This window comes from Apodemus sylvaticus, chromosome 20, assembly GCF_947179515.1.
Source record: "Apodemus sylvaticus chromosome 20, mApoSyl1.1, whole genome shotgun sequence".
NCBI classification, from domain to species: Eukaryota; Metazoa; Chordata; class Mammalia; order Rodentia; family Muridae; genus Apodemus; species Apodemus sylvaticus.
In genome coordinates, this window is record NC_067491.1 from 57,689,896 (window position 1) to 57,707,679 (window position 17,784).

Sequence of the window (17,784 nt, forward strand, 5' to 3'; positions counted from 1 at the left end):
GGTTGGGGGCTTTTGTAGGGTCCAGAGTACTGCCCTGCCCTCCATCGTGATAAAATTGGGGCTGCCTGGTATACTTCTTTTTTATAATCAAATAAGTCGCCATATCATGATTGTACTTCCGTTCCCTCAAAGCCTCCCTGAGCTCTTTAATGTTGTACCCCATAAGAAACATGTCAAAAGCGAGGTTGGATTCTGGTTCTCTAGGGATTTCCTCTGAAGATCTCAATGGGTCTTGATCATGGCACAGCCACGGGTGTACCAATATTTCTTTAATGGATGGCCTCATTATGGGGTCTATAGTCATTAATCTCTTTAATAGGTCTCGAAGCTCTGGAGACAGGTGATACGGGATCCAACAGCTCCGGGCTAGGATCAGATGCTTTATCTTGGAGTGCACTGTCTCTCGGAAGGGAAGGTGGCCAATAACTAAATAGTATAATACTACACCGAGACTCCAGATGTCAGTTGGGAGGCCATCATATTGTTTGTGATCAAACACTTCAGGAGCACAATATTGTGGTGTGCCACAAAATCCTTTGAACTTTTCCCCAGAGGCCAGTCTTTTGCCTAAGCCAAAGTCAGTAAGTTTCACATGCCCCTCCCAATCCAATAGGATGTTCTCGGCCTTGATGTCTCGGTGGACAATATTCTGACTGTGGATATAGTTGACGGCCAAAGAGAGTTCTGTAAATATCCTACGTGCCTCTTCCTCGTCCAGATGCCCACACTTGTTGATGTGTTTCAGCAGGGATCCCCGGGCTGCATATTCCATCACCAGGTACGTTTTGTGCCTTGTCTCAAATATCTGGAACAACTGTATTATGTGACTATGGTTCAGGGATTTCACAAGATCTATCTCAGAGATGACCAGGAAGTCTATATTTGTGCCCCTTTTCAATATCTTGATGGCTACCATGGTCCGGGTCTTAAGGTGGAGAGCCACTTTGACTTCTGCAAAAGACCCTTTATCTAGGGTGCCCAGGATATAGTAATGCTGTGCCAGGGGGTTCCCTTCATGACAACTGGCCTCGAGGTCCCCCGACATCACACTTCCATTCTCTTGGTCACCAGGAGCTACAGCAAGCAAAGATGGCAGGGAAAACAGATCAGAATTCCTTCTAAGATAGGTTACTACTAGAGATTCTGAGATTAAGAGACACAGACACTTCCATAGACGAGTCTGGCTCTGCCTAAGGACACAGGGAAACCAGAACAAAGCAAAGACAAACACAGAGGATGAAAAGAAGGAAGAAGGCTCAGAGCAGAAAGAGAGCAAGGGTGATGGAAGATAAAATTTTAGCCAGGAGAACAAGGATCCCCATTTCAAAGGAGCAGAACATTGACAAGCTTACCCAAGACGTCCATCATGAAGGACTGAGCTAAAGGCCACACTTGAACATCAAGATAGCTTTACCCAGAAATGTGTGGGATGCAATTTGCCCCAGTAGATACAGTATCTACACGGGATGGGGGCAAAAGTCACACAGCACCTATGAATAAGAATGAAAATTTGTCAGTATTTTTCTGGAATGGATGTTGAGATCACTCTGATATACAGAACATCTTAGTCCAACAGAGATATATAACACAATTTTTTCCTTATATGCAGGATACTGGTGGTTTGAGGTTGAATTAAAGGGAAGGGGAACTCTGAGGGGACTGGAGGATAAGAGGCAGGATGAGCTAGAGAGTAAGAGACAGTGACAAAGTCAAAAGAGAAGTTAGGAAAACAAATATGGATGTTGGCCAGGGAGGGACGCTGCTCAGGTTTCTTCCCACATTTCATCCCAGCACTCCGGAGGCAGGCAAATCTTTGAGTTTGAAGCTACCCTGGTCTACACAGAAAGTTACAGGTTGGCCAAGGCCATACAAAGAAATCCAGTCTCCCAGGAACAATAAAACAAACTGAAGAAGGAAAGAGAAAGGAAGAAAGGAAGGAGAAAGGAGTGGGAAGGAAGGAAAACACATGGATGTTAATCCAGAAAGCAAAATGAAAATAATTAAACAAACAAGCAAACAACAAGAAGGCAAAGCTGTAAACAAAGCTCCCAAATGAATGAAATCACATAAACAGAAACCCAAACCTCTGAGTTTATGGAAACAGCAGGAAAGAACTCAGTCTGTGGACATGTAGCTGATGTTCAATGTCGAAATCCAAACAATCACCGATGTCCAAATCTGATCCAACTACGGAGTCCTGCAGTTCACTACCAAACAGCTCTCTGCACAGAAGGACACAAAACAGCCCGGACAGTGCACTATATGATCAACTCTTGGTCATTCCTCACAATGGCTCTCTCTGACATCAGAGCATTAGTGACCAATCAGAGCTGGCACAACCCACAGTGATTTTTCTCACTCCTTACAAGGTGCTCTGTCTGTTACTGTTCATTTCATTGAGAGCAAGCACTGGACAAGAGACACCTTAAGGGAGGGAGAGCTTTTTTAAGATTCATGGCATGAGGGGTTTGGAGGGAATGTTGGGGTTCCCCCACTAGGGTTTTAGTCTCATGTCAAAAGGAATGTTTTAGATGGGGTGGGGACAAGAGAATCTCCCCCCCCCTCTCTCTCTCTCTCTCTCTCTCTCTCTCTCTCTCTCTCTCTCTCTCTCTCTCTCTCTCTCTCTCGGGTGTGTGTGTGTGTGTGTGTGTGTGTGTGTGTGTGTGTGTGTGTGTATGTGCACACATTTGAGTGTGTGTTTCCAACCAGATGTATAAAAGTACAACAAACTTCATTTTGGAGATTTGGGGGTAAGGAAGCATCCAGGAGAGGGGCTCTCTGCTCCAAGACCAAGCAATCAAAGCTTGTCCTGGATTCTTAGCAGGCACAGATTTCTAAGGGTAGATATTTCCCTTAGAAATAGGTGAAGATTGCTGGAATGTCATGTCCTGATCTTCTGGAGCTCAGAGTTTGGTGGTTTTTTTTTCCCTCAGGAACTAGTGGGTTTTTTGCTTAGTGATTACTCAGTTTTGTTTTTTGGTGTTTGTATTTACTTGTTTCACCCTGTTTCTTCCACATATGCTCCATTGGCCAGGCTGGGAAGTCCTTTCAGGCCACAGGTTGCTTTTGCTTAGGTTCTAGGGCTCAGTCATGGAGCTCTTCAAGACAGGTGGAAAGGACACTGCCCCATGGCAGCCCCTGTTGTGGCACCTCATGTTGATGGCAGGAAGAGGGTGGAGAGTAAGCGCACCGCAGTGGTGGCTCCTGCTGAGGTACCTCATGGTGGTCACAGGCTGAGGCACCTCGCGGCTGTCACAGGCTGATGTACCTCACGGTTGTCACAGGCTGAGGCAGAAAAGGACATGCAGTGGCCTTGGCCGCTTCTCAGCTGTAACCTCACAGGAATGGGGACAGGGAACGATAACAACTCAGGCACTACAATCTGAGCAGAATGTAATAAAGCTTACAACTAACAACAAATAAATCCCCAAGAAATTTACAAACTCCTGGAAATAAAAGAAAGCATTACTGAATAATTATGTTAATGAAGAAAAAGATTTTCAAAATGTGAAAGCGTAAAATTCCAACATTACATAATCAGTGTCACATACTTAAAGTAGTCCTATGAGGTAAATAGATACCTATAAGTGCTAACATTAATAAAAGAAATCAGTAAAACAAATATTTTAATTTAATGAAACCTGAAAATTTGAAGAAAAAAAAAATCAAACTTAGTTGTTCTGTAAGTCTCTGGTGAGCCTTAGCTTACCAGGATCTCCTGAATGAAAAACTCAGAGTCAGGAATCGATGTAAAAAACAAGAGGAATTTGTCATTCTAACATGATGGGTCACGCTGCACATGGAGAGAGAACGACCAAGTGCAACCCACGCAGCAGGCCTTTATACAGTCCTCAGGGCAGCCGCCATTAGGCACAATGTGATTGGAGGAGGGGGGAAGAGGAAGAAGAGGAGGAGGAAGAGGAGGAGGAGGAAGGGGAGGAGGAGGAAGGGGAGGAGGAAGGGAAGGAGGAAAGGGAGGAGGGAGGGGAGGAGGAAAGGGAGGAGGAAGGGGAGGAGGAAGGGGAGGAGGAAGGGGAGGAGGAGGAAGAGGAGGAGGAAGAGGAAGGGGGAGGAGGAGGAGGAAAGAAAAAAATGAAAAGGAGGAAATTAAGAAAGAAGATACAATACTAAAAAATATTCCACAACACACTTGCAAACAGTGCAGTGGCAGCAGCGGGGGAAGATCGCTGAGGCTGTTCCGCAGCGTGCATGGACCGTGGAGCAGGGAGCAGCTGCCCAAGAAGGAAGGACATCATCAAGTTTCTGCAGGGTCCCGGTTCAGATTCGTTTCTCACAGAGCATAAATTACAGGGAAACATAAAAAAATGTAACTAAGACTGCTAATGAGGACCATTTGGTTAGTGCTATAACCATCTTTTTGAAAGTGTCTCAAAATTGCTGAAACTGGAAATAAAGCGTCTGAACAGGTGAGAAACGTGAAACTTGGTGACGATAAACCCAAAGAATCCAAGTCTGAGGAGACTCTCGAGGGTCCACCAAAATATACAAAATCTATTCTAAAAAAAAATGGAGATAAAAACCAACATTCCTAAAAAGCGAGATGTTGTTCACTGCTGGTAAATGGGGACACTCCCAGATGGAACTGTTTTTGATCCTAATATTCAAACAAGGTCAAAGAAGAAAAATGCCAAGCCTTTTAAGATTTAAGGTTGGAGTAGGCAAGGTTAACAGAAGATAGGATGGAGCACTCTTGACTATGAATAAAGAAGAAAAGGCTCGACTGGAGATTGAACCAGAATGGGCCTACGGAAAGAAAGAACAGCCCGATGCCAGAATTCCACCAAACTCCAAGCTCACTTTTGAAGTGGAACTAGTAGATATTGACTGAAACCTGTACTTCAGATCGGACGTCAGCAAGGATAAAAACCTAATGTGGCCAATTGGAACTTGTTACTATCGTGAGGGAAGAGTCAACAGGAAAATTTAAAGAGTTAAAGTTTGTTTACTTGATCTCAACTTTTGAGAAATTTAATTCCCTGTAACTCCCCTTAAGTCTCAGACATATTCCTACAGTCATGTAAAGTATTCAAGAGAGCTGCTTTTCCTTTTACCTCATAAACTAAACGGCTCAATAAAAATGCCATGGATTGTTAAAAAAAAACACCATACTTGCAAACAGAATACAAACATGCATCACAAAGATGGCCCACCATGTTGACTTGAACCACCTGAATATAAGGATAGTTAAATATATGCAAGTCTGTAATGTAATAAGCCACATTAGTGAATTTAATTATCCAATCTAGATCATCTAGATGCAGAAAATTTATTTGATAAATACGTTATGCCCTCATGATAAAAGTCTTAGGAGAATGTAGAACCACAGGGACAATACTTCAGCCTAGTGAAAAGATATATGTGAGTAACCCTCAGCCAACATTATCTGATATGGATTAAAGATTAAATCAATCAACTCCTCTGAATTCAGTAATGGGACAGAGACACCTGGGGCTCCCAAACATTGTCAATAGCACTTGCTATCTTCACTGTTCTCAAAGTGCAGCTGAGGTAATAAGCAAGGGAAGGAAATTAGAGGCACACAATCAGGAAGGAAGATATCCAACTATCCCAGTGTACACTGGACAAGATGCTAGATATTAGAGATCCCAGGAATCTGAACAAAAACCTTCTAGAAATGACAAATTCAGCAATGTGGCAGCATAGAGATTCAATATGCATAAATCAATAGTTTTTCTATACATCAAACATTAAAAAATGAGAAAGATCATGAGCATACTCCACTCCACCAGACTCAAAGAAAATAAAGTGCCTGGAAATAAACAACAAAGAAGTGCTGGGAATCTACAATGGAAGCTTTCAACCTCTGAATAAAGACATAAAGACAATGTATTATTCCTGGATTGGTAAAGTGAATATTACATCAAATGAATGAGTATTATACCAAAACTTTTTTTCCTTTTTTTAAATTCGCTATATGTTTTATTTACATTTCAAATATTTCCCCTTTTCTAGCCCCCCCCACTCCCTGAAAGTCACGTAAGCCCCCGTCTCTCCCCCTGTCCTCCCACCCACCCCTTCCCACTTCCCCGTTCTGGTTTTGCCCTGTACTGCTTCACTGAGTCTTTCCAGAACAAGGGGCCACTCCTCTTTTCTTCTTGTACCTCATTTGATGTATGGATTATGTTTGGTGCATTCCAGTTTTCTAGGTTGATATCCACTTATTAGTGAGTGCATACCATGAGTCACCTTTTGAGTCTAGGTTACCTCACTTAGTATGATGTTCTCAAGCTCCATCCATTTGCCTAAGAATTTCATGAATTCATTGTTTCTAATGGCTGAATAGTACTCCATTGTGTAGATATACCACATTTTTTGCATCCACTCTTCTGTTGAGGGATACCTGGGTTCTTTCCAGCATCTGGCAATTATAAATAGGGCTGCTATGAACATAGTAGAGCATGTAACCTTATTACATGGTGGGGAATCCTCTGAGTATATGCCCAGGAGTGGTATAGCAGGATCTTCTGGAAGTGAGGTGCCCAGTTTTCGGAGGAACCGCCAGACTGATTTCCAGAGTGGTTGTACCAATTTGCAATCCCACCAGCAGTGGAAGAGTGTTCCTCTTTCTCCACACCCTCTCCAACACCTGCTGTCTGAACAGAACACCAATAGCGTATGCTCTAAGATCAAGAATTGACAAATTGGACCTCATATAATTACAAATTTTCTGTAAGGCAAAGGACACCATCAAGAGGACAAATCAGCAACCAATCAATTGGGAAGAGATCTTCACCAATCCTACATCAGATATAGGGCTAATATCAAATATATATAAAGAACTCAAGAAGTTAGACTCCAGAAAACCTAATAACCCTATTAAAAAATGGGGTAGAGAGTTAAACGAAGAATTCTCACCTGAAGAAATTCAGATGGCGGAGAAGCATCTTAAAAAATGTTCAACTTCATTAGTCATTAGGGAAATGCAAATCAAAACAACCCTGAGATTTCACCTTACACCAGTCAGAATGGCTAAGATACCAAAACTTTTTATATGTTTGATTCAGCCCCCTGAAAATCCTCATCTCATCCTTCGTTTCAATAGAAAAAAGTGAACCTTACCTTCATATGGAACCACAAAAGACCCCGGGGTGCCAATAGCATCAGAAGCAAAGAGGAAAATATTGTGGGGAATACCATTCCATATCTTAAGATGTATTACAGAGCCATAATAATAGGGTCAATTTGGTCCTGACCCATAAAAGATCAAATAAACAAAATCAGGGATGCACACATGACTTCATGTTGTGAGGTAATTGCACCAGCAAACAAAAATGTTTTTTAATATTTTTTATTTAATATTTCTTTTTACTTATTCACTTTACATACCATTTACTGCTCTTTTCCTGGCCACTCCCTCATATCACCCAACCCTCTTTCCTTTCTGAGCCAGTGGGTGCCACCTCTGGTTACACATCTACCCTGGCACATCAAGTCTTTGTTATGCTAAGTGCATCCTCTACTACTGAGGCCAGAAAAGGCAGCCCAGAGAGAACATATCCCATATCTAGGAAACAGCTCTTAGGATAGATAGTTCCTGCTCTAGTTGTTTGAGATATGCATGAAGAGCAAGCTGCATATTTGTTATATATGTATGGGGAGCGCTAGGTCTACCCCTGTGTGTTCTTTAGTTGGTGGTTCAGTCCCTGAGAATCCCAAGGGTACAGGTTAGTAGATTCTGTGTGTCTTCCTGTGGAATTCCCATTCCCTTAGGGCCCACAATCCTTCCTATTCTTCCCCAAGCTCCATCCAGATTGGCTGATGCTGTCTGGATCTGTCTGAGTCATCTGCTGGGTGGAGCCTCTTAGAGGACAGAAGACAGTCATGCTAGACTCCCTTCTGCAAGCATAACAGAGTATTATTAATAGTGTCAGGGATTGTTGCTTGCCCCTGGGATGAGTTTCAAGTGGGGGCAAGTATTAGTTGCCTGTTCCCTCAGTTTCTGCTCCATTCCTCATTGCTGCATTTTTTTGTAGACAGGATAAATTTTTGGTTGGAATTTTAAGGTGGGTTGGTGTACTGGATGGTTTTGAGTGTCAACATGACACAGGCTGTAGTTATCACAGAGAAAGGAGCTTCAGTTGGGGAAGTGCCTCCATGAGATCCAACTGTGAGGCATTTCCTCAATTAGTGATCAGGAGGGAGGGCCCCTTGTGGGTGGTACCATCTCTGGGCTGTATTCTTGAGTTCTATAAGAGACCAGGCTGAGCAAGCCAGGGGAAGCAAGCTGTTAAGAAACATCCCTCCATGGCCTCCGCATCAGTTTCAGTCCTGACTCTTTTAGAGATGAACTGCAATGTGGAAGTGTAAGCTCAATAAACCCTTTCTTCTGCAACTTGCTTCTTGGTCATGATGTTTGTGCAGGAATAGAAACCCTGACTAAGACAGTTGGTGTCCCTATGACTCCCCTGGTCTTCCTGCTTCCTTGTTTTAGGAGGTGGCCTCTTCAGTTTCTGTATCCCCAATTCTTGGAGTCACAGCTAAAGACATCTCCATTGATTCTTGAGGGTCTTCCTTATCCCAGGTCTCTGGCTTTTCTTGAAGATGTCACCTATACACCCTCCTATGAGAAGCAGAATTCCATTTATTCTAATGGCTTCTAGACATCCTTTCTGTCCTTCCCCACACCTGATCCTTCCCCATTCCCCTTTCTATCTCCTCTCCCACCCAGATCCCAGTTTCCTCCATCTATCTGCCTCTTATCACTATTTTATTCCTCCGTCTACATGAAGTTCAAGCATCCTTGCTTGTACCGTCCTTCATGTGTAGCTTCTTTAGGTTTGTGGAATGTAGCAGGAGTATCCTGTTGCTTATGTCTAATCTCCACTTACAAGTGAGTACATACCATGCAAACATGTAAAACATTTTCTTTATCCAGTCTTTATTGGAGAGACATCTAGGTTGTTTCCAATTTCTGGCTCCTACATGTACAACTGTTATGAAGATGATTATCAAGTGTCTCGTGGGATGGGGAGCATCTCTTGTGTATATGCCCAGGAGTGGCATAGCTGGGTCTTGAGGTAGAACTATTCTCAGTTTTCAAAAAAAACTGCCAACTTGATTTCCACAGTGCTTGTACAAATCTGCAATCCCAGCAGTAATGGAGGAGAAGTCCCCTTGCTCCACATCCTCACCAGCATGTGCTGCCACTTGAGTTTTTTATCTAAGCCATCCTTACCTATGTAAGATGGAATCTCAGTTATGCTGAGATTTCCCTGGTGAGTAAGGACTTTGAACATTTCATTATGAGCTGCTCAGCCATTTGAGATTTCTATGTTGAGAAATCTCTGTTTAGCTTTGTGGCACATTTATTAACTGGGTTAATTTGGGTTGTTGCTATTTAACTTCTTGAACACTAAATCTCTGTCAGATACAAGGTTGGTGAAGGTCCTTTCCCAATCTGTAGGTTACTGTTTTGTCTTGCTGACAGTGTCCCTTGCCTTACAAAAGCTTTGCAGTTTCATGAAGTTCCCTTAATCAATCATTGATCTCAGAACCTGAGCCATTGGTGTTCTGCTTAGGAAGTTTTCTTCTGACAGAATGAGTCTGTAGCTGTTTTCCAGCCTTTTACACTGAGGTAGTGTTTGTCTTTGACCCTGAGTCTGTTAGGCTATATCTTTTTTATTGGGGAATTGAGTCCATTGCTGTTAAGAGATATTACGGAATAGTGAATGTTGCTTCCGGCTATTTTTGATGTAATTTTTATATTTGTATGATTATCTTCTTTTGGGTTTGTTAAGGAAGATTAATTTCTTGATTTTTCTAGTGTGTATTTTCCCTCCTTTTGTTGTTGTTTTCCATTCATTATCCTTTGAAAGGCTGGATTTGTGGAAAGATATTGTGTAAATTTGTTTTTGTCATGAAATACCTTGGTTTCTCCTTCTATGGTAATTGAGATATTTGCTGGATATAGCAGTCTGGGTTGGCATTTGTGTTCCCTGAGGGTCTCTATGATACCTGCCCAGGCTCTTCTGACTTTCATAGTCTCTGGTGAGAAATTCAGTGTAATTCTGATAGGTCAACCTTTATATGTTACTTGACCTTTTCCCGTTACTGCTTTCAATATTCTTTCTTTGTTTAGTACATTTGGTGTTTTAATTATTATGTGAGGGGAGGAATTTCTTTTCTGGTAAAAATCTATTTAGAGTTCTGTAGGCTTCTTGTATGTTCATGGGCATCTCTTTCTTTAGGTTAGGGACATTTTCTTCTATAATTTTATTGAAGACATTTGCTGGCCCTTTAAGTTGGAAATCTTCACTCTCTTTTATATCTATAAAACTTAGGTTTGTTCTTGTCATTTTGTCCTGGATTTCCTGGATGTTTTGGGTCAGGAGCTTTTTGCATTTTGCATTTTAATTGACTGTTGTGTCAATGCTTTCTATGGTATCTTCTGCATCTGAGATTCTCTCTTCTCTCTCTTGTATTCTGTTGTTGATGCTTGGATCCGTGACTCCTGACTTCTTTCCTAGGTGTTCTATGTCCTGAGTAGTTTTCCTTTGTGATTTCTTTATTGTTTCTGCCTTCATTTTTAGATCCTGTATGGCTTTGTTCACCTGTTTTGTTGTGTTTTCCCTTAGGTCTTCAAGGGTTTCTCCCCGTTTACGTGTGTTCTCCTGTGTTTGTTTTAGGGAGTTATTTATGTCCTTCTTGAAGGCCTCCATATTGCCTTGATTTCTGTTAGTGACATTCTTACGTTTGCCTTTTGCCATCTGGTTATCTCTGGTGTTAGTTGGTCTTGCTGTCACTGGCTGGTGCTTGTACCTCCTGTGTGCCTGCAAGCCTATCTCAGCACCCCTGGGTGACGGGCTTTCCCCTGGCACAGATTGCTGTGGGGCTTCCCAGCTCCTGGGTGCAAGTTGGGTCCTGGCAGAACAAGTCCCAAGTGACCTTACACTGGGGTGTTCTCTGTGTTCCTGGCTGCAACAGCCTGCTCAGTCACAGGAGAGAAGATGTTGGCCTTACCTCTAATTTCGGGACTCAATGCAGAGCAGATATCCCCTAGCAGATTAAGTACACAGATGGTTGTGGTGGCACTGCCCAGCTCCTGGGTGCAGGTGGGACCCTGGGTGGGCCGTGTCCCGATTCCTCTTCTACTCAGGTGATCTCTGCATACTTGTCTGCACCTCTACAGTGTCACAGGAGCAAAAATAGTGGCGCCTCATCTCTAAAGGCGGGACTCCCTCTAACCGCCTCCCTGCAGGGTAGATGACCCCTGGCAAGGTAGGTGCCAAGCTGTCTGTGGTGTTGCCAAGCTTCTGGGTGTAGGTGGAGCCCTGGTGGGGTGTGTCCTAAGCGCTCTTCTACTCGGGTGATCCCCGTGTACCTGTCTACACCTCTACACAGTCACAGGAGCAAAGATATAAAAACAGTTCTTAACAATAACAGAATGGCTGGGGAATCACCATCCCTGACTTCAGAGCTTTATTACAGAGCAATAGTGATAAAAGCTGCATGGTGTTGGTACAGAGACAGACATACTGATCAATGGAATAGAACTGAAGACCCAGAAATAAAACCACACACTTATGGACACTTTATCTTTGACAAAGAAACTGAAAATATACAATGGAAAAAAGAAAGCATCTTCAATAAATGGTGCTGGTCTAATTGGCTGTCTGTATGTAGAAAAATGAAAATAGGTCCATATTGGTCACCTTGTGCAAAGCTCAAGTCCAAGTGCGTCAAAGACCTCAACATAAGACCAGATACACTAAATATAATAGACAAGAAAGTGGGAAAGAGCCTTGAACCCACTGGCAAAGGGGAAAACTTCCTAAACAGAAGTTCAAGGGCTCATTCTGTACCATCAAGAATTGATAAATGGGATCTCATGAAACTGGAAAGATTCTGTAAGGCAAAGGACATAATCAATATGACAAATTGACAACCTACAGAATGGGAAAAAATCCTCACTAACACCACATCCAATAGAGGGCTAATATCCAAATTTATTAAGAACTCAAGAAGCTAACACACACACACACACACACACACACACACACACACACACACACACACACAAAAACCCAAACCAAAAGTATATAGAACTAAACCAAGATTTCACAACTAAGGAATCGAATGGCTGTGAAGCACCTAAAAAAAATGTTCAAAGTCCTTCCTGATCAGAGAAATGCAAATCAAAATGACCCTGAGATTCCACTTTACACCAACCAGAATGGCTAAGATCAAAACCTCAGGTGAAAACACTTGTTGGAGGGGATGTGGAAAAAGAGGAATACTCCTCTATTGCTGCTGGAATTGCAAATTGGTACAACCACTCTGGAAATCAATCTGGAGTTTCCTCAGAAAATTGGAAATAGATATTTCTGAAGACCCAGCTATACTACACTTGGAAATATATTCAAAAGATGTCCTACCATGCCACAGGGGTACGTGTTCCACTGTGTTCATAGCAGCCTTATTTGTGATATCCAGAAGCTGGAAACAACCTAGATATCCCACGACAGAAGAATAGATTCAGGAAATGTGGTTCATTTACACAATGGAATACTACTACTCAGCTGTTAATAACAAGGACATCATGAGCTTTGCAGGCAAATGGATAGATTTAGAAAATATCATCCTGAGTGAAGTAGCTCAGAACAGACCCCAAAGGAAATGTATGGTATATACTCAGTAATAAGTAGATATTAGCAAAAAAAAAAAAAAAACCAACGAACCAAACAAACAAAAGACAGAATACCTGAGATACATTCCATAGAACTCAAAAAGGTCAACAGGCTGAAGTGCCAAGTGAGGACGCCTCAGTTTCACTTGCAAGAGAGAAGACAGCAATCACAAGTGAAGAGGGAGGGAGGGACCTGGGAAGGAAAGTAGACATGGCAGGGAAGAAGAGGGAGAGGGGAGAGAGGGGAACCTGATCTGACATTTGTGGAGGGAAAAGGATTGAAGCCCCGAGAGCCAGCAAGAAGAATGGGAATAGGCAACCTTAGAAGATAGGTTGGGTGGACCCTACAGAATGCACCAGAGACCTGGGAATTGAGATACTCACAGGACTAAAAGGAAGGGACCCTAGATAAAATGCCTGACAGTAGGGAGAGGGAACTTATAGAGCCTACCTCCAGCAGGAAGACAGGACTTCAAATGAGTGAGAGGGGACCCATCCCACAGTCATAACTCTGACCCATAATTGTTCCTGTCTGAAAGAATACGGGAATAGAAATGGAGAGGAGCCTGAGGAAAAGAAGTCCCAGCGACAGATTCAAAGTGGGATCCAGTGCAAGGGAAGGTCCCAAGGCCTGGCACTATTACTGATGCTATAGAGCGCTCACAAAAAGGGATCTAGCATGACAACACTCCGGGAGACCCAAAAAGCATCTGAAAGAGTCAGATGCAGATGATTGGACCCAACCAATGAACAGAAACAGCTGACCCCTGCTGTTGAATTAGGGAAGCTGAATGAAGCTGAGGGCAACCTTGTAGGAGGTCCAGCAGTCTCAATTAATCTGGACCCCCGGATTGTCTCAAACACTGGACCACCAAACAGACAGCATACGCCAGCTGATATGAGGCCCCTAGTACACATACAATAAAGGACTGTCAGGTCTGTGTTCAGTCAGAGGTGATACACCTAACTCTCAAGAGACTGGAGGCCCCAGGAAGTTTAGAGGTCAGATGGGGTGGGGTTTAGCAATATCCACGTGGAAACGGGGGGGGGGGAAGTGGTATGGCATGTGGAACAGGTGGAGGGTAGACAGGGGTTGGCAGGGTGGAGAATAAAATATGGAGTGTATAAAAATAATTAATTTTAAAAACTATGTTAAAAAAGAATAATAGGAAAAGAAAAGAGTGAAGATTCCAAACTCCAAGGACCAGAAAAATGTCTTAAGCAAAATCATAGAAGAAAATTTCCCCAACCTAAAGCGAGAGATGGCCATAAATGTACAAAAAGCCAAATAGATTGGACAAGAAAAGAAAAGTCCTCTCATCACATAATAATCAACATACTAAATGTATACAACAAGGAAAATATTAAAAGTTGTAAGAGAAAAAGGCCAAGTAACATAAAATTGCAGACCTATAGAATTACACCAGGCTTCTCAAAAGTCTACGAAAGCCAAAAGAGCCTGGATAGAGATCATGCAGACCTTAAGAGAACAAAAAAAGTCAACTCAGGCTTCAGACAACTTCAAAACTCTCAATCATCATAGATGAAGAAACCAAAACATTCCATGACAAAAGCAAATTTAAGCAATATCTACCTACCAATCATCCATGATCAAAGCAATCATCCATCATGATCAAGTAGGCTTCATCACAGGGATGCAGGGATGGTTCAATATACAGAAATCTATCAATGTGTTCCACTATATAAAGGAACTCAAACGAAAAAAAAAAACACATTATCACTTCATTAGATGCTTAGAAATTATTTGAAAAAATCCATCACCCCTTCATGATACACGTAATTCACTATATGAAAAAACTCAAAGAAAAAAAATCACATGACCATTTCATTAGATGCAGAGAAAGTATTTGACAAAATCCAATACCCTTTATGATAAAAGTCTTGGAAAGATCAGAAATTCAAGGACCATACCTGATAATAGGAAAGCAATACACAGCAAAGCAGTAGCCAACATCAAATAAAATGAAGAGAAACTTGAAGCAACCCCTCTAACATCAAGAACTAGACATGGCTGTCCTTTCTCTCCCTACTCAAACACGTAGCAAAAGCAATTAGACAACAAAAGAACATAGACAACAAAAAGACAACAAAAGGGATATTTTTTGTTGTTGCAAATCCGTGACTCTTGTCTGTGTCTGTTTGTGACTGTACTAAAGATCAAACCCACAGCTGTGACTCGACACCGAGTCACAGGGACAGTGGATACTGAGGTCATTGTCTATTTCATGGCTCACATGAGGGAACTGAGGGTGGCCCTGTTAGAATGAGGTCTGTGGTCTGCATAGAGGTCGACAGGATTGAACATACATTTCACTTTTGTTTTCTGGGTGCTGGAGTGGGGCTGGGGACTCTGCCTTAGCATTATTGTATCTGCTAAGTTTGGAGAGCAGCTCTGGGGGTGCCCAGGTTGGGGAATGACTCCTCAGAGTCTCCAAAGCATAGGTCTTGGCTGCCGCTTGAGCAGTGACAAATATCTTTGTAAGATGAGGTGATGACCAGCAACCCAGACCGACAGCTGTCACAGCAGTGGCTGCGACTGTAGTATTGGGAGCCTGACCATGTGCTCCTGCTGGCCGTGGCTGCTCCAGGAGCAGGCAGGGGTTGGAGTTGGTGAACTGAGGGTCAGGAGGGGAGACGGTTGCTCCAGGGCCTCCTGAGGGAGTGTCCTGTGTGCAAGCCTTCCTTCAGGTTAAATTTTGTTTCTCAATTTTAGTTTTATTTTATGTGTATGGGTGGTTTGCCTGCATATTTCCATATACCACATGCATGGACGGTAAGCGTGGAGGCCAGAATTAAGAGCCAGAGTTACAGATGGTTGTGAGCCACCGTGTGGGTCCTGGAAATTGAACTGAGGTCCTTTGGAAGAGCAGCCAGTGCTCTTAACAGTTACACCATCTCTCCAGTTCCCCTCGGGTTAAATTTTTATTTTAATTCCAGGGGATCTGTATTAGATTCTGAAAACTCACAAGTTAGTCCACACGCAACAATTTGCAACTTCAGGTCCATGGGATCTGATGCCTCCTTCTGGCTACTGCAGGCATTGCATGCGTGTGGCACACAGAGATGTGTCAAAACACCCATAAACATACAATAAAAGTAAGTCCAAAAGACAATTTATTTTTATTACTTTTAAGTGTGTGTGTGTGTGTGTGTGTGTGTGTGTGTGTGAGCTTGGCAGTGGTGGGGCACGCCTTAATCCCAGTGCTTGGGGGGCAGAGGCAGGTGGATTTCCGAGTTCGAAGCCAGCCTGGTCTACAGAGTGAGTTCCAGAACACCCATGGCTACTCAGAGAAACCCTGTCTTGAATAAAACCAAAAAAAAAGTGTGTGTGTGTGTGTGTGTGTGTGTGTGTGTTTGTGCATTACTACAGGTACCCTCAGAGGCCAAAGGCATCAGATTTCCTGGACTCGGAGTTATAGGTAGTTGTGAAGAGTAGGATGTGGGCACCAGGAACTGAACTTGGGTCCTTTCCAGAAGCAGTCAGGGCTCTTAACTGCTGAGCCACCTCTCTGGCCCTGTTTGCCTGAGTTTTGAGTTGCACTCCTCTATAGCTGCCAGCTCCCCAAGGAGCTTGCAGGTCTGCCTCTGGGTCTCCATGACCTGAGTGGCTGTCCTTTCTCTCAGGCTGTCCTTCTACTCTGGCCACTACTCCTTTGGCATGTACTGCATGTTGTTCCTGGTGGTGAGTACCCATCTCCTTCCCGGGGGACCTTATGGGGCCATGCGTTCCCTGTGCCTTGGTCTACCCTTCTGTACAATGGGGTGTGTGGAGGAGTCACTAAGGGTAGGAGACCTTGCGACTCTCGCCCCGGGCTGGGCAGGCTGTGGAGACTCGTGGGCCCAGCTGACAGCAGGCTGATGTCCCGATAGCTGTACGTGCAGGCCTGGCTCTGCTGGAAGTGGGCCCGGCTGCTGAGGCCCACCGTTCAGTTCTTCTTGGTGGCTTTTGCCATCTATGTGGGCTATAGCCCAGTGTCTGACCACAAGCACCACTGGAGTGATGTCCTCGTCGGCCTCCTTCAGGGAGCCCTGGTGGCCTGCCTCAAGGTGAGTGCTGCTTGCCTGACCTACAGGATCTGCACTGCCGGCCTCTGATGGCCTGCAACTTCTGCCTGCTGTTTTGTCTTCAAGAGCTTTTCCCTTGTTGCTACTTTTGTTTCCAACCCAATTCCCCGGTAAAAGAAATCTCATTCGTTTAACAAAAAAAGCTACAAGCCTAGATTGGGCAGATCTCCTGCCACACTACTCTATTCCCATCTATATTAGTCCATGTAACTTGCAGTTTCTCCAGGCCATGAGATTCTCTCTGCAGCCTAGCTTGCAATCCCCGAAGCCCCTCCCCTCCTATTTATCCTTCATAGCACCTCCCCTCCTATTTATCCCCCGTGGCTCCTCCCCTCGACTCTCAGCTCCTCCCCCCGACTCTCAGCTCCTCCCCCTTCCTCCTGCCCAATCATTGGCTCAATCCTTTATTTGAAAAGTTAAGGTGGGGAGAAGGTTCACAAGGCAACTCCTCATCTGCAGCCCCTCTGAGGAGCGGAATTAGTTTCAAACAGCCCCTCACTGCTGGCCCCACCCATCCACATGACTACACCCCCTCACCTTCTCCCTCAGGGCCCCCAGAAGATGTTCTTTTTCTTCCTGTCCTACTCACTGTCTTTCCCCTCCCCAGGTCCGCTACATTTCAGATTTCTTCAAATCCCGGCCGCCCCAGCCCTGCCAGGAGGGTGAAGAGCCAGAGCGCAAGCCCAGTCTGTCGCTGACGCTGACCCTTGGTGACCGACCCTAGCTGCTATGGAAGCTGGAAAGTCACCCGTGGGCCAGTCATGTGTTGGCCCCATGCCCCGATCAGGCACTCCTGGCTTTGGAGCTGTCCCGGGGTCCTGGCTGGTGACTGTGGACCAGGGTCTTGGGTGCCTGTGTGGCCCTGAGTGTGGGCAGGGCCCATCCTCAGCATTCCTTGACTATCACATGGCCTCAAAAGATGCGGTCCTGCTCGGAGGGCTTCTCTGGTCACCAATAGGTTTTCGAGGAGGGCCATCCCAGCATGGCCCCGGGAATGGTTGGCCCGAGACTGTTCACGAAGTCAGCACCCT

The 17,784-nt window shown here is 44.1% G+C and overlaps 1 protein-coding gene and 2 pseudogenes across 1 annotated transcript; 2 read left to right on the forward strand and 1 right to left on the reverse strand.

Annotated features, from left to right (window-relative positions):
• Positions 1-236: 236 nt before the first annotated feature.
• Positions 237-1,045, reverse strand: LOC127670623 (sperm motility kinase X-like; annotated as a pseudogene).
• A 2,083-nt stretch (positions 1,046-3,128) lies between these two features.
• LOC127670624 (peptidyl-prolyl cis-trans isomerase FKBP3-like) lies at positions 3,129-4,849 on the forward strand (annotated as a pseudogene).
• Positions 4,850-15,450: 10,601 nt separating this feature from the next.
• LOC127670625 (phospholipid phosphatase 2-like) lies at positions 15,451-17,529 on the forward strand. Its single transcript, XM_052165095.1, has 4 exons — positions 15,451-15,461; positions 16,313-16,370; positions 16,559-16,735; positions 17,361-17,529. Exons 1-4 carry the CDS (start codon positions 15,451-15,453, stop codon positions 17,475-17,477), a joined length of 363 nt encoding a protein of 120 aa, XP_052021055.1. The 3' UTR covers positions 17,478-17,529.
• Positions 17,530-17,784: the final 255 nt, after the last annotated feature.